At 38.4% G+C, this 22,874-nt stretch overlaps 1 protein-coding gene across 1 annotated transcript in view; it reads left to right on the top strand.

Moving 5' to 3' along the window:
* Positions 1–16,841: 16,841 nt before the first annotated feature.
* LOC126106517 (1,5-anhydro-D-fructose reductase-like) overlaps positions 16,842–22,874 on the top strand; it is a 151,663-nt gene continuing 145,630 nt past the window's right edge. The window contains exon 1 of the mRNA XM_049912843.1: positions 16,842–16,951. Within this exon, the coding sequence (XP_049768800.1) occupies positions 16,877–16,951 (75 nt within the window). The 5' untranslated portion in view covers positions 16,842–16,876. The remainder of the gene's footprint in view (positions 16,952–22,874) is intronic.

The raw sequence follows: 22,874 nt of genomic DNA, 5'->3' as shown, positions 1-22,874 counted from the left end.
CTGTTGCAAAGGAGCATGAGGATGTAAAGAGCAACTGATAATAGATGCAGAGGTGACATATCAAGCTAAAACTAAACAATGGTCGCTACACTACGCGTGCATTGATTACAAAAAAGCTTTTGATAGTGTACCCCACTCATGGTTACTACAAATATTGGAAATATACAAAGTAGATCCTAAATTGATACAGTTCCTAAACATAGTAATGAAAAATTGGAAAACCACACTTAATATCCAAACAAATTCAAATAATATCACATCACAGCCAATACAGATTAAGCGTGGAATATACCAAGGAGACTCATTAAGTCCTTTCTGGTTCTGCCCTGCTCTGAACCCACTATCCAACATGCTAAATAATACAAATTATGGATACAATATTACTGGAACACACCCACACAAAATCACACATTTGCTATACATGGATGATCTAAAACTACTGACAGCAACAAATCAACAACTCAACCAATTACTAAAGATAACAGAAGTATTCAGCAATGATATAAATATGGCTTTTGGAACAGACAAATGTAAGAAAAATAGCATAGTCCAGGGAAAACACACTAAACAAGATGATTACATATTGGATAACCACAGAGACTGCATAGAAGCGATGGAAAAAAACAGATGCCTATAAATATCTAGGATACAGACAAAAAATAGGAATAGATAATAATAATTAAAGAAGAACTAAAAGAGAAATATAGACAAAGGCTAACAAAAATACTGAAAACAGAATTGACAGCAAGAAACAAGACAAAAGCTATAAATACTTACGCTATATCAATATTGTCCTACTCATTTGGAGTAGTGAAATGGAGTAACACAGACCTAGAAGCACTCAATACACTTACACGATCACAATGCCACAAATATAGAATACATCACATACATTCAGCAACAGAAAGATTCACATTAAGCAGAAAGGAAGGAGGAAGGGGATTTATCGACATAAAAAACCTACATTATGGACAGGTAGACAATTTAAGAAAATTCTTTCTAGAACGAGTAGAAACTAGCAAAATACACAAAGCAATCACTCATATAAATACATCAGCTACACCACTGCAATTTCATAACCACTTCTACAACCCTTTAGATCACATAACATCAACAGATATGAAGAAAGTAAATTGGAAAAAGAAAACACTATATGGCAAGCACCCGTATCATCTAACACAGCCACACATCGATCAAGACGCATCCAACACATGGCTAAGAGATGGCAATATATACAGTGAGATGGAAGGATTCATGATTGCAATACAGGATCAAACAATAAACACCAGATATTACAGCAAGCATATTATTAAAGATCCCAAGACCACAACAGATAAATGCAGACTTTGCAAACAACAAATAGAAACAGTAGATCACATCACAAGCGGATGTACAATACTAGCAAATACAGAATACCCCAGAAGACATGACAATGTAGCAAAAATAATACATCAACAACTTACCATACAACATAAACTAATAAAACAACACGTTCCCACATACAAGAATGCACCACAAAATGTACTGGAGAATGATGAATACAAATTATACTGGAACAGAACCATTATAACAGATAAAACAACACCACATAACAAACCTGACATCATACTCACCAATAAAAAGAAGAAATTAACACAACTAATCGAAATATCCATACCCAATACAACAAATATACAAAAGAAAACTGGAGAAAAAATTGAAAATGTGGTGTCACCACCAGACACCACACTTGCTAGGTGGTAGCTTTTAAATCAGCCGTGGTCCACTAGTATACGACGGACCCGTGTGTCGCCACTGTCAGTAATTGCAGACTGAGCGCCACCACACGGCAGGTCTAGAGAGACTGACTAGCACTCGGCCCAGTTGTACAGCCGACATTGCTAGCCATGGTTCACTGAGAATTACGCTCTCATTTGCCGAGACGATAGTAGCATAGCCTTCAGCTACATTTGCTACGACCTAGCAAGGCGCCATTACCAGTATAGATATTGAGATTCTATTAATGTATCATCAAGAGCGATGTTCTACAAATGTGGATTAAAGTTAAGTATTCCAGAAGCTACGTACTTTTCTTTATAGCATTCATTATGTATCCTGTTTCAGATCTCACGCCAGCCTGCGTGAGTTTAAGCATGTGCCTTTCGGCTTCCTCGCATTGCGTCTAGGCTGTCTTGTCTAGACACAACAGAAAAATACATCCAACTGGCTGAGGAAGTCAAGGACATGTGGCATCAGGATAAAGTTGACATTATACCAGTTATACTATCAACTACAGGAGTCATACCACACAATATCCACCAGTACATCAATGCAATACAGCTACATCCAAACTTATATATACAACTACAGAAATCCGTAATTATTGATACATGTTCAATTACCCGAAAGTTCCTAAATGCAATATAACGTATACCGTACAGTTAAAAGGAAGTCACGCTTGATCAAGGTCCGCGTCACTTTCAGTTTTTAACCAGACCTAAGGTCTGAGAAAGGATAGAAGATAATCATAATAATAATAATAATTTTATTGTCTTCAAGCCATTACAGCAATAGACAAAACCATAAATATAATACAATACAGTACATGCTACAAAAGAGCAGAATTGTTATTAATGTTACAGTTTAATATCACAGGTCATTAAATCCTTTATGTTGTAGAATGGGTTTACAACCAACCAGTCATAAAGTGTTTGTTTGTATTGTTGCTCTGGTAAATTTTGTATAGCTTGTGGAAGTTTGTTAAATAATTTGTGCCCCATAAATTCATAACTGTTAACTGATTTTGACAGTCTGTGGTAGGGTGTATAGATACAGCTGTTTGTCCTAGTGTTGTAACAATGTATATTTGCCCTGCATTTTACTTTAGGTAAGTTCTTTTTTGTGTAGATTAACACATAATAAATATATAGGTTTATTACTGTCATGATTTTTTGTTGAGTAAACAAAGGTTTACAATGAGCCTTGTATGGTGAGCCTGTAATTATCCAATAGCTTTCTTTTGCAGCAATAGTATATCATGCACAATAGTGGAGTTTCCCAATAAAATAATACCATAGGGTATGATGCTTTGGAAAAATGAGTAGTAAGATACTCTAACATAATTTTTAGGTACACAGAGCATCAATCGCCTTAACAAATAGATTACCCTAGACAATTTACGACTAATATACTTAATATGTGGATTCCAAGAAAGTTTATCATCCAAATATACCTCCAAAAATTTAACACAACTAGGATCATCTGATGGAAACTTGTCTTTTAAACTAAATACCATCTGCTGGGTTTTGCTTTCATTAAGCAAGAACCCATTTGCTTTAAACCAGAGTGAAGCTTGCTCAATTGTCTCTGTAACACATGTTTTAAGGCTATTAAGATCATTACTGCTGTTCAGAAATGTTGTATCATCAGCCTAGAGTACTGTTCTGGATTTAATAAATGATGGCAGGTCATTTATCATTATTAGGAAAAGGAAAGGGCCCAGCATGGATCCCTGCAGAACACCTACCTTAACTTGTTCTTTTATCTTTGGCGACACTTATTTATTAGTGTCCACGCTGCTTTGCACTTATTGGTGGATTTATCAATACTTCTGAGATTGTGTGCTTGTTTGACTTCCACAACTGCTTTTTTGTACTCATTCCTAGATCTAACATAGGCTAATTTAGCATGAATGGTTTTCAGATTTCTATAAATATTGTACAACAACATAACTTGGTTTTTCATAGTAGACACCTGTTTGCATACCACATATTTTGTCTATTTGGAACTTTTGCTTGTATGACTCTGTCAGTTACTTTGCATTTCTTTATTGGAATGCAGTCATTAAAGTGTCCCAAAAATGCTTTAAGAAACCTATCAAATAGTACCTTTGCTGGAAGATAACTGCTTCGAGTATAATGTGTGTCATCATAACACAGGCCAAACCAATCTCTGTTACAAAGGGACGTACGAAACCTGTCAGTTTTCTCATCTGTGACTGGTCTAGTGACCACAACTTCTGGGACAGGCTTATTTACATTACTCTTATCAAGAGAGAACCTACTTGTATAATTTAAAGATACTGAATCATGATCAGAAGGTGGTGGAAGGCTGACTGTGAAATCCTGAAACAGCATTTCGAGAAGTTACACAACTGTGAACCATGAGCAGACGAACTTGACTTTGATGTTGTGACCCCAAACCAGGATTCAACTCCATCAACATGTGAGGAGATATGAAACATTGTATCACATCTGTAAAACAACAAAGCACCAGGGAAAACAGTGTAATTGCCGAAATGCTCAAGATTGGAGGTGCAATCTTGACTGACAGACTAACAACTATCATTGCAAATATATGGGAAAATGGAGTCATACTGGCAGATTGGAAAACTGCTTTGATTCACCCTCTACACAAAAAGGGTGATAAAACCAATACCAACAACTACTGAGGCATTTAACTCCTACCAGTCACTTACAAAGTGCTCTCACATGCTCTTCTCACCAGATTAGAACAACAGACAGAACGTATGATCAGTGAATATCAGGCAGGCTTCTGCCCATATCGATCCTGCGCAGAACAAATCTGGAACCTGAAAATGATATTGCAACACCGTCAGACAAACCGCACAGTAGTCAGCTCCGTAGATTTCGAAAAAGCATACAACTTGATTCATAGCACCAGTCTGTCAATACACTTTGTGAATATGGTGTAGATAACAATACTACTTCATTAAATGAGCAGACTTTAACAGACACAACCTCAAAAGTAAAATTCATGGAAGAAGTTTCTGAACCTTTTCAAATTAGGACAGGAGTGAGACAGGGTGATGGGTTGTCCCCACTACTCTTTAACCTCCTACTGGACAAGATTATCACGACATGGGAGAAAGAAATACCTGGAATAAATATGTGAACAAAGGACAAAAATATCAACATAAAATGTCTTGCTTTTGCTGATGACCTAGCAATAATTATGTGGACTTCCAAGGAAGTCAAACTTGCCATTGAGGAACTTCATAAGGTTGCCGTCAAAACTGGACGCCAAATTTCTTACAAGAAAACCCAATTCATGGACTCCAAAAGTTCAAATCTGAAACCACTTGCAACAAAATATGGTGACATCAAAAAAGTTAAGTACTTCAGTTATTTCGGTGAAATGATCAGTAACATGCAATGAAAAATTAGCTCACAAAACATGAGCAGAAAAATTACATAAAGCTTATACAATAACCTGGAACACATACAATAAGAAACAGCTATCCACTCAGGCAAAACTTCACCACTATCATACAGTCACTCTTCCAGAAGCGCTCTACGAAACTGAAACATCATCATTAACCATCAACATCAAGGACATTGAGTAAATGGAAACACAAATACCCATGAAAATATTTGGACCCAAGATTCAATATGGTACCTGGATGCGCAAAAGCTGTTAAGAACTGTAGTCAAGGGCAATGTTTCATGTCAGTTGCGTGAAAAAGACAATTGAAATTCTACGGACATTTAGCAAGAATGGACGCCTCTAGAATGGCAAGAAAATCTTCCTCATCATTGAAGGAATTCGCCAAACCAGGACACTCTGGCTAACAGAAACCCAAAATGACATGAAACTCAGTACTGACCCACTAGAAACCACACAGGCTGCATATAGACAGAAAATCAACTCTCATAAGTTAACAACCAAAAAGCCAATGGAAAAGAATCTGAAATTGAAAAACACATGGACACAAGAAAGAAGACAGGCCCATAGTGAAAGAATGAGGAAGTTTTGGGAAGAAAAGAAGAACAAAAAGCTAAGAAGACCAGTGCTAATTAATGGTTCTGCATGCTCCTTAGAGGTCAAAACAAACAAATAAAGAATAATAATCAAGGCACCATTATAATAGCATTTAATTTACATAAAAGAAGCTGTAATACCTGTAAATAGTCTTTATGGGTTTTCTGCCTGATAACATTGAGCAAAATTCCACAGTATTTCCTCAGAACAAATGTCCTACATATTCAGGTGATTGAACATGCTGTTGGCCATATATGACTGACAGTATCTGCATGTCGTCACCCCTTTGTATAGAACATGTGCACGAATAAAGCGCAGCCACGGAAATCACACATGCACAATGATATGTAGATAGATGGTGCCATACTCAAATGCCCTCTGCCAGAAATTGCTGAACGGCCCTCCTGAGCAGACACTGTATGCTACATTTACTAACAGTGCAGCCAGTCGTCACTCACTAGACAACCATACTAGACCAAGGTTATGATGGATCTGTTATTGAAAAAAAAAATTGATTTTCTCCTCATGATTTAACAGCAGCCAATGCAGGGTTCCAGGCTGTGCTCAATTGAAATCCTGCATCCCTGTTGATGAGATTATCAGCTTTATGGATATGTATTGCTTCCTTAATGATGCAATTCCAGGAATATGATGCCAGGAATAAAACTTCTGTCTTTCCATAAATTACATGATATCCTGTATTCAGACAGTGTTCTGCAATTGCAGACTTTTCTGGTTGACGTAGGCGTGTATGATGCTGATGTTCAACACAGCATTCTTGTACTGTGCGACATCCGGCCTATATATGCTGCCCCACCTTGACAAGGAATCTTGTACACACCATGTTTCCTCAAGCCAAGATCATCCTTAACTGAATCCAACAGGTTCCTCAGTTTTGCAGATGGTTGAAAGATACACTTAATGTCATATCTTCTGGGGCTCTTCCAATTCTCCACAACACGGCACCAAAATATGGCAAAAAGGCCAAGGTGGTGGGTGTCTGTGTATCTTCATTCTGCTCCATAGATTGAACTCACTTGGGCCTGAATGTGTTACTTATCTGTCTCTTAGAAGAAATGTTTGTTCCGTAAACTATCTTCAAATGTCGTATTTCACACGACAGGGTTCCAGGATCAGACACCACGTGCCCTCTGTGAACTAACGTAGGTGCTGCACTACTTCACTGTGCAGGATGATGGCAGCTTGTGGCCTGCAAATACAGATCCATATGCATTGGCTTTTGGTAGATGCTGTGTCGCAAGGTTCCATCTTCTTTCCTTCATACCAAAACCATCTTTTTCATCTTCCGTTGTAAAGATTATATTTGGATGGAGCGAATTTAAATGCTGAAGAAACTTAGGTAGAGTATTAAGTCGATGTGGCCACAGCACAAATGTATCATCCACATACCACAGGAAAAACAAGGGTTTGAGACTGGCTGACTGTAGTGCTTTTTCTTCAAAGTCTTCTGTAAAATAACTGGCTACCACAGGAGACAGAGGGCTTCCCAATGTGATACTGTCCACTTGTTCAAAATATTGGTCATGAAATAAGAAGTATGTTGAATTAAGCAGGTGTTTAAATAATGCCACTATGTCCTTCCAAACTTATTACTAATGGGCTCTCAAGAGTTGTGCAAGGGCACCTTTGTAAATAAGGAGACAATATCAAAACTTACTAAGAGATTCAATGACTGAAATCAAAGAGTTTTCAGCCTACCTATGAAATCTTCAGAGTTTTGAATATGATGCTCGCACTTGACTACAGGAGGTCCCAGTAGTGATGTCAGATATTTGGCAACAAAATAAGTAGGTGCTCCTATATTACAATGGGATGGAGAGGCACCCCATTCTTATGGGGATAGGCCAAGGAGGAACTGCAGCCTGTTGACGCAAACCACAAGAGAAGCACAGTAATATTTCCTTCATCAGCAGGTAATACATGGATGTCTTGCTACATTCACCTCAGTCACAATGCTCTACAAGAATTGAGATGTGTTTGTAATTCTTGAACATATTGGGTAACCTTTTGCAATTCCTTTGGAAATATGTGTTGAGCCACCCTAAGCTGAGCTAATTCATTACCTATTTCATATTGCTTTCAGCAGTAGAATTTGCTGCCGTAGATAAAATATTGGCTACATTTGACATCTCAGATTGCTGAGTAGTAATATTACTGTTGTTGACAGCTCATATTGTTGAGTAGCAACATTTCGCACAGCTGTAGATGAATTAGTTGCTGCAGTCGATAAAAACCTTAACTGATTCAAAGTCTCAGTCACTGGGTCTACCGCATGTTGGTTTGGAACAATAAATTCTTGTTCTCACTGCATAGTGAAATATGACCTGGTCTTAACAATTCCATTACAAAACATTTACTAGTTCCAAAAATTTGTTCCTATTTGGGACATGCTTAATCAATCTAATACAACTATAAAGAATTTTCTCAATAAATCATAGCAATTCTAAAAAGAATGACTAATACTAATTACATGTTACCTCAGGACTTTCGCACTATGATAGCAAAACAGAAAAAAAATCCATGTTCTACTTCTATAGGATTTCGTTTAAAAGTATACGCAAGAGAGCCTAATATCGTCCTTGTGCTTGCCAGTATGCAGGTTAGCTGCAACAAGAAGAGATGGGATGGACTCCTACAGCTCAGCTATGGCGTACCATACGTCTCCATTCAGAACACATACAACAAAGTGTAAACCAATTATTAAAATTACACACTGGTGTAGAAATGCACCATAATACATTAATATATCACTTTAACATTAATTTCCTATGACTTATTGGTCACAACATATCAGGGCCCTTTTATTATTATTACTATGTGTTGGCCTTAGAAAGGAATTATTCTTTTGGATTTAATCCTCAATCTTTGCATTTAAGTTGTTATTGATGTTTTGTTGCTGTTGATTATTATTATTATTATTATTATTATTATTATTATTGAACATCATTTTAAATTAACTTTATTGATGTAATATATTCAGTGTTACGGTTCATGGAACCCGGTCTCAGAGATCTTGTTGATCAGCAGAAAAACTGTTAATTATTGCTTGGTTGCCTGAAACAACTAAAATGATTCTTTACTTTCACTTTAGAACTCTGAATGTCTGTCCGAGTGCAACTCAGTTCACAAAGGAAACTTTGCTGTCCATCTGGTAGTGTAGGAAACTCACAGAAAATCATGACTTCAGTTTCCCAAAACCTCGTGTATTATTCAATACAGCGGGAAAACTTCAAGAATCACAAATTGGGTGTAACTTGTGCAACCACAGCAGAGATTCAATTTTTCAGGTCAGCTAAACTGTTTGGAAGAGCAGGAACACACACACCGTCTTTAATGGAATCCCAGAGAAAAAAATCCTGCGGTGTCAATTCTCGGGAGTGAAATGGCATGCTCCATACCAGTGAAAGCAACCATTTTAACTGTGCAGTATACTGGCACTCCACATGGTGGAATGGGGTACTGATGCACTATGTGAATCAGACTTGAGGTTGTTTAGCACAAATTGACACATCTATTGGTTCTATAAGTTATCTCAATAAATTCCTATATCATTCCAAAGTTGTAAAATCCTTTTTGATTCACTCTGTAGTTTGAGTTCATCTTACTAGGGAAGTACTTTTGATGCCAGTTCATTTATGAATGATGGCAGGTGTGGGAGTATGAGATTTTCCATGATTTTAGAAGTAATAATTCCGATGGATGTAGTGGCCTGGAGGAAAATAATGAATTGTTGTAGCATATAAATGAACAAACATGAAAAATTTATCATTATTGAGAAGAAGATAACATAATCTTCTCAACAATTCTGCTACGGTCGCAGGTTCGAATCCTGCCTCGGGCATGGGTGTGTGTGATGTCCTTAGGTTAGTTAGGTTTAAGTAGTTCTAAGTTCTAGGGGACTTATGACCTAAGATGTTGAGTCCCATAGTGCTCAGAGCCATTTGAACCATTTCTCAACAATTAAAGATGTCCTTAGTTGGGATAATATTTTCTTTAGATTATGTTTTATTTGGTTTTTTTGTCTGAGGTATTCCTTATGGGCTTCATGTGGCACTGAATTTGGTGACATTGCACCTGACGTCACCTGCAAATGCAGCAAAGAGACTTCTGTGCCATACACTGCTCCAAGGAATACCGATGACCCAACTGTTTGTCAAACATGAAAGTCAGTTGCATTGAGTTCCTCCTTCATTAGAGTTACTGTAACGATTAACTAAGGAAGTTCTGTTGGGAATTGGTCAACTTTTACTGCATCAGGAGAGATTGACAGACAAGGACTCCAGAAGCTTGTATTTATCATGAAAGTGTCACCCAACAGAAAGTCCAGAGCATATGAAACAATGTACAGATGAATTCCATTTATAAGAAGGGCAAAAGAACAGCCCACAAAACTACAGGCCAATATCAATTTGCTGCAGAATTCTTCAGCATATTCTGATTTTGAATATACTAAATTTTCTTGAGAGAGAAAAGCTTCTATCTCCAAATCAACAAGGATTTAGAAAGTACAGTAAAACCTCGATATATTGAATCTCTAGGGAAGGCAAAATTAATCTGATATATCAAGGGTTGAAAGATGCTCTTCAACAGAGGGAAGCAAGAAGCTGCTTATAACATCAATGTAGGCCTATGCTGTGTTAGTGCAACACAAAACAACAAGGGCTGCAAGCCCCCTGCATGAAAAACACAACCACACCATAACATCACTTGTCTCCGAATTTTACTGTTGGCACTACACACACTGGCAGATGACGTTCACCAGGCATTCGCCATACCCACACCCTGCCATCGGATCGCCAAATTATGTACCGTGATTTGTCACTCCACACAATGTTTTTCCACTCATTGTTCAATCGTCCAGTGTTTACGCTCCTTACACCAAGTGTGGCGTCATTTGGCATTTACCAGCATGATGTGTGGCTTATGAGCAGCTGCCTAACTGTCATAGTACTTACTGTGGATCCTGATGCAGTTTGGAATTCCTGTGTGATGATCTGGATATATTCTCTATCACACATTACGACCCTCTTCAACTGTCAGTGGTCTCTGTCAGTCAACAGACGAGGCCGGCCTGCCCGTTTTTGTGCTGTACGTGTCCCTTCACATTTCCACTTCACTATCACATTTGAAACAGTGGACCTAGGGATGTTAAGAGAGTGGAAATCTTGCATATGAATGTATGACACAAATGACATCCAGTCAGCTGACCACGTTCGAAGTCCGTGAGTTAAGTGGAACCTCCATTCTGTTGTCTCATGGTGTCTAATGGCTACTGAGGTCACTGATATGGAGTACCTGGCAGTAGGTGGCAGCACAATGCACTTAATATGAAAAACGTGTGGTTTTGGGGGTGTCCGGATACTTTTGATCACATAGTGTATGTCTTCCTGTTTTTTCATTCCTGCTTTTACTTCATCAATTAACTTTAGGTTTTCAGTGATTGCCAGATATTTCTGTTTAGAGGCCATGGCTAACAATTTCAGCTCACACTCAACCAAAATAAACACTGTATCAAATCACACCTGCACGGAGGGCATGGGAATTGCAATGTGACACCGATCTCACTGGCGCATCGATGCAGGGATGGGAGGGACTGGGGTTCCCCTTTTGTGTGCTCTTCAATGTATGGAGGTACTGTATGAAAGACTTCAGTATATAAAGGTGACTCTGATATGAAGAATTTTTTTCCACTGAACTTTGATATATAGAGGTAAAAATCTGCCTCGAGGTTCGATATATCTAGGTATGACTGTATCACTAATGCAAAACTAACTTTCTCTTTTCTCCCATAATATTCTGCAAACCATGGGTCTGTGACTGACTGCTGATGATGCTGCAGTGTACAGGGAAGTATTGTTGTTGAGTGATTATAAGGGGATACAGGGTGACTCAGACATTTGTTGCAAAGTATGGTAGGTCAGCCTAAAATGTAAGTTAATCTACATTAGTAGGAGAAAAGAACATGTAATGCTTGAATATAAGATTAGAGGTGTGATGCCTGACAGAGTAACATCAATTGAATATGTAGGTGTAACGAAAAGCTGTATGAAATGGAACAAACACGTAAGACTGGTATCAGAGGAGGAAAATGGTTGACTTTGGGTTATTGCTAGAAGTTTAGGAAAGCAAAAATTGTACAGAACTATAGTGCAACCCACAGGGCCAGTTTAAGGCACAAGTGACACAAGCCACTGCTTGGGATGCCAAGCTAAGAGGGACTGCAGGGGCTTCACAGCTGCAAGATTCCCACACAGAACGTATTGTAGTTAGTAGCAGTCAAGCTGGAGGGCATCAAGTGTGTGCATATCACAACTGGTAGTGAAAAATGACGTGGAAGAAACTGTATAAGGTGGAGAGAGAGCGGGTGGGGGGTACACCAAACAACTAGTTGCCTGTGTGCAAATATGTTCTCAAACCGGCTCTGGAAGTCCATTCTCGAGTACTGCTCAAGAGTTTGAAATTCCTGCCAACACAAGACATTGAAACACTTTAGAGAGGGGCTGCTAGATATTCAGTCAACATGCAGGTGTTATGGGGAAGCATGTGAGCTCCAGTTGTTTCCTACATCACTTGTCATTTCCTACATAACTTTATTTTCCTGCAACAATTAACTTCTGTGCAATCTTTTGCGGATGACCATACTGCACTAGCAGAGGATGAAGATGGTCAGAAATATATGCTAATATATGATAAGAAGGTTGAAAGAGGAATAGAATAAAGCTGGCCTCAAGATGCAGATGAGCAAGAGTGAGTACTTGGCCATTGAAAGAGGAAAACTAAAGAATTTGGAAGTAGACAGTGAAGTAAATGGAGGCATGTAAAAGGGAAAATATCTTATGATATTAGTTAATAAACAGGAGACAAGTAATGTTGAAACAAAGGGCGAGCTGTTACAAATGCAATGAACACTGTTCTTTGGAAAAAGAAGATACAAACAATAAGAAAGAATGTATAAGACTACAATTCAGAGTGTTATTTTGGATAGAGAAGAAACTAAGGACATTAGAGGGGGAGAAAGAAAAGCCACTGGGGTGGGTCAGTTGAGACAAAGCTCAAACCATTATATTGTCAAACCATACTAGGATCATCATCATCATCATCAGCCAATTCAATCATTAGATGATGTGGCCCCTTCGAGTCGTGGATTCAGGTAGGCTTTCAGAAGTCTTCTCCAAGTGGGACGGTCGTGGGCAGTTCTCTGCCAGGTGTCACCAGCGATCTCCTCGATGTCTTTGTCCCGCCTGTCTGGTGGTCTTCCTCTAGGCCTCCGGTGCTCTATCGGACTCCACTCCAGTACTAGCTTCATCCACCTGTCGTCTTTTCTTCTCGCGATGTGGCCAGCCCACTGCCATTTCGAGGAACCTACTCTCTCTCAGATGTCGTTAACCTTCGTCACACACCGGATGTCGTCTGCCCTTTTCCTGTCCTTTCTCGTATAGCCCAGCATTGATCTCTCCACGGCTCTCTGTGCTGTCCTAAGTTTCCCTTTTGTGAATGAGTTCAGTGTCCGTGTCTCGCAGCTTTATGTCATCACAGGAAGAATGCATCAATCAAATACTGCTTTCTTCAGATTTACTGGCATTTTTGATCTGAATACTTTTGAATTCTTCCCAAATGCTTGCCAGCCGAGCTCGATGCGTTGATAGATTTCTGGCCTTATGTCTCCCTTCGTATTTATAATCTGGCCGAGGTAGACATATTCACTGAACTCTTCTAGTAGACTGTCCTTGACTTTCTAGGATAGATATGATAAAAAATTATATAATCTGCAAAGGATGAATATTAATTACAACTTCCAACAAAAACAACTGATGTGATTTGGTCATGTGAGTAGGATGAATAAAGACAGGATACCCAATAAGATACTAAGGTGGAAACCATCACAGCAGAAAAAACGGGTTGTCCACAGCACAGCTGGCAATATGATGTGAAGGAAGCAATGGAAGCAAGAAATATGAACACTGAGGAAGTTAAGAAGCAGAACATGGAGACTTGGAGCAGAGAAATGGTGCCAGCCTTAGGTACCCCAGAAGAAGAAGAACAAACAACTGTGGAACAACTTTACAGAAAGGGCCATGAGGGACAAACCATTTGGTATTCAAGTAAAACAGCAGAATTTGATGGCTGTGGGTGTGTCCCACTAGGGGACCTGATGGGTTGCACAGCAACCCGCCCCCCTCCCCCGCCCCTGCCCCCCTCCACAATTCTCTCCACACTTATAAGATTTTAAGGTCAGTGCCTGAATGTCAGTTTCTTAAATCAGTATGACACAGTTTTCAAAAATACTTCAAAAATTTGCCTTTCAATGTTAGAAGATTTCTAACTGCTGTTAAATACTAAACATTCATATCTTAGTAGGCGAATTGTAATGTATAAGGTTTCTCTGCCTGAGGTTCTTGTTTCAGTTACATACAGGAGCAAGTTCTTTTACTTTTACATACATTCTATACCTTTTATGTAAGGTCTATACATGTTATAAAATAGAGATGTTAATTAACCAATAGAAAACATGTTTTTTAACAAAGGTAGCATATTGCAATTTTTAAGTGCTAACCACATGAAAATAAATTAAAATTGGATAGACACATGTAAATTATTTTTACTTCAAAAATTGACATAAAGCAGTAACACAGTTCAATCTTCAGAAGTAAAATGGTATTTTATTTTCTATTTAATACTATGGTAGTCAGCCTGGCCATTACAGCCCACTACTTGGCAGTCAACTTTCAGCAACGGTAGTTGGTGGTAGAGGTTTTAAAAAAAATTTATTAGGTTTCATAAAACTTTGTAATAAAGTATTTGGTGAGTAACTGTTATTTTATGTTTTAACTTGATATAACTCCGCTTTATAAATTGTATTAAGTTACTTCTCTACATTGTAAATCACTATTATTTCAGAATTGGTGGGCAGTTAGAAAATCTTACTACCAACAGAAATATGGAAGTGTGTGTTTAGTATGTGATATTTCAGTAATAAACTTTAATTTATTCTACATACTTGCATTTGCCTGTGATCAGTAATTAAAAATAAGATATTTTATTTTTATTTAAAAAGTTGTAATTCAATATTTATTAATTTTATATCCATTTGATAATAAATACAAAAATTATAAATAATAAATATGTTACTAGTGAGAACATGACTGAGCACCTCGTGACTACATGATACAGTCAGCTGTGAGTGATTCTTCTATTGTGTTGCAAATGTATTGTATTTAATAGCAGTCAGAAGAACTGCATTGCACTGTTTTAAGAAACTGATGCCTGGGCATTGCTCTCCAACTCATCTAATTATGAGTACAAAGAAAACTGAAAAGAATGGCACACTGTGAGGTCCCAAACATACAGAGGAGAGGTTGGAGCAAAGCACCAGAGTCCACAGCTTCCCCTGGGAATTCTTTGCAATTTGAAAGTCTGTTCATATATTTGTGCTTTATCATTATGTAATGTGTCTGAAAATTAGAGTGTTTGTATTAATAAAACTAACAAATGAAATCACTGTATGGCATTATTGGCTGGGAGACCGCATCTGGGTTTTTTTGGCTGGCTAGTGCAAGTCTTTCTATTTGATGCCACCTTTTTTTAATGAATATAAACTTTTTATTTACAAGTTGGAAAAATTACAGAATGTTAAAATGTAGAGCATTAATGAACATGAGATGAAATGATTGGGATGACAAAATTGCGCAGCCCCCAAGTGAATAAAATCTCCAACCCTGCCACGAATGGAATTTGTGATCCCACAATCTAGAGGCACTGACGCTAACCACTCAGTGATGAACTGTGGATGAGAATACTAGTGAAAATGACTCACCACCTCATATGACATGAGCATCATGTTCAAGAACTTTAAGCAAAGATAAAATATTGAGAATATACTTAATCTCTTGAATATTCCACATACAAGTAAAGAAGATAGATATATCAAATAGTAGGAGGAACTGTTTCTGTGTAGAAAGTAAAACAGTTGTTCTTACTATTAGGAAAAGCAAGAAAAGTAATGCTTAATATTACACCTATGTCATGATCATTAAAGACAGAGCACAAGCCAGATTTGGGGAGGTAAAATGAAAGTGTCATTCTTAAAGGAACAGTTCTGGTTCTACTGTCAGTTGAGCACATTTCTTTCTTTTTAGGACTTCTGTGTGAACTAATAATGCCTCCCACTCCCCCCCTCTGCCCCCTCTCCCTGATTCTATAAGTAACTGAATCACCCAGTTTTCTTTTCTTTTTTTAAGCTAGTTTTTAACTCATGTCAATGTTTATGACATCATCTCTCCCAAAATATGTGTCGTACAATGATATAACTTGGCAGGTACATTCAGTGGCACATAGAGATGCTGTCCGCAATATATGTTGCAAATATAGTTAATAGTAAAGGACTAAGAGATTAAAACATCATACCTGATGCAACAATTTTAGTGCATGGACAGTGAAAATGTAGTAAGTGATAATCTTTCTTTGTTTCATAATTTTGTGGGGGATGTGGGAGAAAATGTTTTCTGTAAAGGTTTGAAATTATGTGCAAAGTTTGTTGTAAGTACACTCATTCTGAAATACTGGATGAATACAGTCTGGGTAATATGCATCCTGTGAGTTACACTGTTTCTTACTTTCACACTTGACTTATTGTGTTAAACTTTTAATGTGAGATTGTAGCTCTTAATGAGTAGATTATGACAGTATTTTAAAGTTATACATTCACTCAATAATGATACTGAAAATCAACCACTTGTTGCCCCTGACACCATGCAACTGTTTAGTAGTATAGACTATGCTCGCTAGTTTGTCACATGGGCGCATCTACCACTGTTAGGTAAGAGACTATGACTGTTACTTAGGTAGCAGAGTTGTGATAAGTTATCAACCTATAGTACCATTCTGTGAAGATATGGGTGAATGGCCACTTCATTTTAATAGCAGATGCTCTCTGATAGCAGTTATCTCACTGTTTATGTAGTGTCATAAAGGACGAGCAACAGATAAGGTAATTATACAGATAACTGCTGTAAGTACTGAAGAACTGAGTCCCACAGCACAGTCTGCAGACAGTACACAAGTATTACTCACTACTTGCTAAACCTGGAACAGCAAGATGACTGGCAAGATGGAATACTTAACTTTCTTCAATGGACACAAAATGCCCATTCTAGGGCTTGGAACAGCACAGGTATGTCAGATTTTGTTACATGTGTGCAGCAGTATCCCCATATTCTCACATTCTCTTCATATCCTCTTCATTATTTACTGAAAAGTCAGAAATCTCTCAATCTGTGATTTGTGGGACTACAGACAATATTTGCATTCATTTATTCACCAGTCATATGGTGTATTACAATTGAGGTATATTGAATCACTGATAACTTATTGCTGATTTCATAATGCCTTGTTGTTATGATTGTACAGATCCATTTACTGTTGTTTCCAGTACTGTCTGGCGTAACTCTCCTTTTCTTTTTTCTTCCCCTAAAACTGAATAATACTTTCCAAACAACAGAAAATTCGGCTTGGAATAACAACAATATGAAAATGATAGACTGCTACCCACCACATAAATGAGATGTTGAGTGGTGGATAGGCACATTTAAAAAGACTGGTAAATATCATTAGCTTGTCTCTGATGAAACATTTAGTCTGATAGCAGTCCAGCATTTTTTTTTTTTGTTTCAGTGTGTCTGTCTGCCTCTCAGCATCTCCTCTATATGGTGTGTTGCAGTCTATCCTTTTCATATTCAGAAATTTTTTTCCTAGTTTGATGATTTGAATTTTGGTCTGCAACTTGTTCAGTGTTTCTCTCTGACTATTGTACAGTTACCACTTTTCTATACATTCAGTATTTTCTTCTTCATATTTACTGAACTTCCTTATAGTTCTGTTTTGAACCACATCCTGGAGAGGAAATGTGCAGGGTAAAATGTTTTGAGGGTTTAAACACTGTTTTGGCTGACATTCAGGAGTTATAGCAGAATGAATTTAATTTACAACTTACGCTACATTGTGGTGTGCCCTTTCTGTGTTAATGTATCATCTGCATGGAGAATGGAAAATTTTATGTGCCCAACTTGCTCATGTTTGTTGTCGTTGTTAACATATACTGTTTACTTCTGTTGTTCTTTAAGTTCATGAGAATACACTTTTTGGTTAGTATTACTATCATAAAAATTATCTATATTAAGTAATATTATTTCAGATGCTAGAACAACTTCTTCCAGACTTGGGTTGGGTTGTTTTGGGGGAGGAGACGAGACAGCGAGGTCATTGGTCTCATCGGATTAGGGAAGGATGGAGAAGGAAGTCAGCTGTGCCCTTTCAAAGGAACCATCACCGCATTTGCCTGGAGCCATTTAGGGAAATCACAGAAAACCTAAATCAAGATGGTCGGACGTGGGATTGAACTGTTGTCCTCCTGAATGCGAGTCCAGTGTGCTAATCACTGCGCCACGTCACTCGGTTTCCAGACTTGTTTCTTTAATTAAAATATTGGTGCCATCAACAGATAGGATGGCTTTCTTCTGGATGTTATTAGGAAGGTAGACTGGGTAAAACAATGTTCCTAGCACACTTTCCTGTGGCATGCTATGTATGATCTTCCCCATGGACATTTGTTGCTACTCTCATCTAGCATTTCTACTTTCTGATGCCCGTCTCTTTCATCTCTTTCTAAGTTTAGTAAAAAGAAGGGGACAATGCTGCATAGTATCAGCCTTGCATACTATATGGACCATTTTTATTTTTAAAATGTTACTGATATGAGAGGAATGTCCCCATCAACTACATTTCTCAATTTTCACAGGGGTGAGAGCTTTTTGAAAACTCGGGTACTATGTTCTCCCCAGCTGAGCTTGGCACCAATGTATGTTCCTAAAAGTTTTACACATTTATTTATTGTATTCTATTGTGTGTGTGTGTGCATAACAAGTTCAGCAGATTACAGATTGTGATACACAATGGGGCAGTTCTTTGTTAGCCATCATAAAAAGCAGGGACCAAGGACGGAGCACTTTGGAACACCAATTTTTACTAAAAAATGTTTATTTCTGAGACAGAATGTTTTCTGTTGTTGAAGTAATAAGAAATTACTGCTAATGTAAATTTGTGTACACCATAATACTCCAGTTTTAGTAATATGATAAATGGAATGCAGTGAAATGGTTTTAGTTAGATCACATAATGCAAGTGACATGACCATCTTATTTTTGAAAGCTATTTATATCTGATGAGGAATTTCCAAAACAGCAGCAGTGATATGTCTACCTGGCTGAAATCCATATTGACTGTTGTGAAAGAGGTCATGCTTTTTTCAGAATAGTTAATAATGTTTTGGAGAGTATTGGCACAGCAGAGACTGTTTGGCAGCCCTGAGGGAACTATCATCCTTTTGGAATATGGGAACAAATTTTGAGATTTTCAGTGAATCTGGGTAAACTCTATACTCTCAACATTAATTAAAAATAAAACTCAGTGGCCTACTAATGAAGTGAACAATGATTTTAATAATATAATTAGACTACCAGTGGCAGTCCATAGATGTGGAAGTGGAAAATTTGGAAACTATTTTGCAATCCTCATTGGGCATGATCATCACCCAATGAAAGATAGTCCTTCAGACAGCTGGGGATTAAGCACATTCCTTGCACATATGTATGTAGCCTTCATTCTGTCTGCAAGTTCTCTGACTGATGTGACAAAACAGTTGTTCAATTCTCCTGGATTAAGCAGATTTGTCCTATCTTATTCATCCTGCATAATAATATCCTGTGCTGACCTACACTTATTTGGATCTCCTTCTATCTACCTTTTCACATACTGCTCATAACAGCTGTAAGATCTTAGCCTCATAACAATTTTTACTTCTTATCATCACATTTATACATTCGGTACAGTACGAGTTTATCTAATGTGTGCCACTTTTTTTCTACACCAGTTAAGTTTTTTGTGTTTACCTCAGGGTTTAACATTTATTAATGGGGAAGAACAGTGGCATAAATCTGTGTCGGAGTATTAGAATTGGGGGCTGTCCACGAGCTGGTCATTTATCAGCCACAAATCGTGTTCTGTGACATACTGGATTGAGACGTAGAGACTCCGGGGTCCGATAATTCGGCAGAACAGTTGAGGGAGACGAAGAGCTTGTGTCATTTTTATTAATAACTGTCGAGTTACTGTAAATACGCCTCAAATTTTATAGATGTGAAGAAAATTTGTGTCCTTTTGGATACAGAAATGAAATAGTGGTGCTCCCTTTTGAAGGGCCCAAGGCTAGTGATATTTATTCGTCTACAGAGGAAATACTAAAGAAAGAAACGTGAGAAACAACTATCCCTGACACTTCCCCTTCCACCTCTAACGATTTTTATGTACGTGTAGAGGGAATGGTAAATAAGGAAATGTGAGAAATGAACTCTCCCTGACGCCTCCCAATCCATCTTTGACTGCCCCTGTCCTCAGTACAGGTAGCTCCTTCTCCTCCTGGGGCGTGGCTGTCCTTCCTGTTTAACGTTCCCCAGCCAGTCTCTCTTTCCTCCCTTCTGAAGGTATTATTAATTCTGAAAGCTGGGTAATGTCTTACTTTTAGTTTTACGTGAGTCTATTGCAGGGTGGCCACCAAACCTTGAAAATCGGGGAAAAGCCTTGAATTTCCGCGAGGAGCCTGGATTTTTTAATAATATTCGTCACTTCACTTTTGTATACAAAAATATTTTTAAAATCAATTTATGGTCGTTTTAAGAAGCATACGTATTTCGATATTATGTGAGTAGTTCCGTCTTTAGCTCAATGTCTTGCAGTGTGCTGACCACCTTCTCCTCCATACCCGCATCCACTGAGGATGACACGGCGGACGTCGCCACAGTTGGGCCTCCATGGTTTGTTCAGGGGAATTTTTTTTTTTTTTTTTTTAAATCTCAGTGTCTTCATGCATACGACTCGACGTAATTTCTTTCCCGGCGTGGACCTCTGTTCAAGAGACACGATGTTATCGGAGCGTCCGTTTGTGCTTAGTCGCAGCTTGAATGAAAGGCTTTATTTGTCCCTGTGGCGGGCGCGTGGCGACATACAGTGCCGCCAATTTTGTTTTCGTTCAGTAATTACGTCAGCGCGCCGAGCACACAGCAGTGGTGCTAGATATGCTTCGATTGTTTAGTCACTCGCCAAACTGCATTACTGCGCCGTCATTATACCGACCACAACAGCTGTGACTCACCTGTGAGGTGGACGACTGCACAGAGGCCGCACTGCGTACCGCACGCGCCCGGTAACGTGAGTACATGTAGCCGTACCACTGTCGAATGTTTTGATGATTAGAAGCTTTGTTTTACAGCTCTGTGGGTGAATGATGATTTAGTTAAAACATTGCTTTGGTATTTGAATTATTTTATTGTCTCCCAGGTCCGCACAAAGGAAAGGACTAACACCAAAAGAAATTGAGCGTCTTCTTCTGCAGTCATCTGACGAAGAAGATTACGCAGATATCTCTGGCAGCGATGAGGAAGCAGAAATAATTGAAACTGCAGATCATTCCAGCGAATCTGAGCAGTCTTGACGGGGGAAGTGAAAGGAATGCCACATGATGACTGCCATTTTTATTTTGGTAAGGACCAAGAAACTTTGTGGATAAATAATCCGTTAGCACTACCGGGGAAACCAAAACGTAAGAATCTAATCGAAGTCCTATCTGGCCCGAAACGCAATGGTAGAGAAGCTAAAACTGAAACTGAAAGTTTTCTCGAATTGTTTTATCCTGAGACAATTGATTATGTCGTTGCAAACACAAACAACTACATAAATAACAAGAGATCATCTGTGAATTACTCAAGGGCTAGAGATTGCAAAACTGCTTCAGATTCTGAAATAACGGCTCTTTTAGGAGCCTGTTTCTCATTGCTGTACAAAAATAAGGACGCACAAATGTATTAGAACTGTGGGCATCAAATGGAACAGGAATGATTATTCTAAGGGCAGCATTTAGCTACAAGTGCTTTCTGTTCTTGCTCCGGTCACTCAGGTTTGACGATACTTCTACAAGAAAAAAACGACTAGCAACTGATAAACTTGCTACCATCAGCAATCTCCACTCAGCATTTCTGAACAAGTGCAGAAATAACTACAGGCAGGGGAGTTCACAACCATAGACGAAATGCTTGTCCCATTACGCGGACGTTGTGGTTTTGTTCAGTACATGCCCAATAAGCCCGCTAAGTATGGATTTAAGTTGTATGCGTTGTGCGATTGCAAGACTTTTGTACTTTTAATTTTGAAGTATACTGCGGCAGACAGAATCCTGGACCATATGTTGCATCTAACCAGCCAATGGATATTGTGAAGAGATGGTTGAGCCAATCAAGGGAACTCACAGGAATGTAACTACGGACAACTACTACAGTAGTTACCCCGTATCCCAGCATCTTTTAGAAAATGGGCTAACGTTCATTGGAACATTGAAAAAGAACAAGAAGGAAATTCCTCCGGAATTTTTGCCCAACAGATAGCGAGAAATTGGAAATTGTCTTTTCGGATTTCAAGATGACTTCTGTCTTGTTTCGTGCCAAACAAAAAGGAAGAAGGCTGTGCTTTCCCTGTCGTCAATGCATGTAACTGCTGAAATCGACACCGCTAGTCTGTTGTAAATTTGGACTACAACGCAACGAAAGGTGGAGTCGATACAGTGGATTATATGTGTACATCCTACTCTACACAAAAGACCACAAGAAGATGGCCCTTAGCATTGTTTTTTCGTTATCTGGATATTGCTGGGATAAATTCCCAGGTCTTGTTTTTTGTAGACAAACCAGAGAAAAGATTCAGAAGAAGAACCTACCTAACAACCCTGGCCTTGGCTCTGATGGACTGCCATTTGAAAGAAAGGCCTCAGCTCTCTACTCTACCACGAGATATTCAAGGATTTCTGTCGCCTCATCAATCAATTCCCTCCAATCACGATGAGACTGTAAGAAGGTGTGGGAGGTGCCAGACTTGTGGTGGTAAAAAAAAAAATAAATAAAAATTACTGTCACTTGCAATAGCTGCAAAAGATTCGTTTGCAAGCACATTGCCACAATGTTGTCACATGTAATGATTGTAGAGCTTCTCTGGAG

This window comes from Schistocerca cancellata, chromosome 10 (genome assembly GCF_023864275.1).
Source record: "Schistocerca cancellata isolate TAMUIC-IGC-003103 chromosome 10, iqSchCanc2.1, whole genome shotgun sequence".
NCBI lineage: Eukaryota > Metazoa > Arthropoda > Insecta > Orthoptera > Acrididae > Schistocerca > Schistocerca cancellata.
The sequence above is the reverse complement of the archived record's forward strand: the minus strand, read 5'-3'. Positions and strand labels throughout refer to the sequence as shown.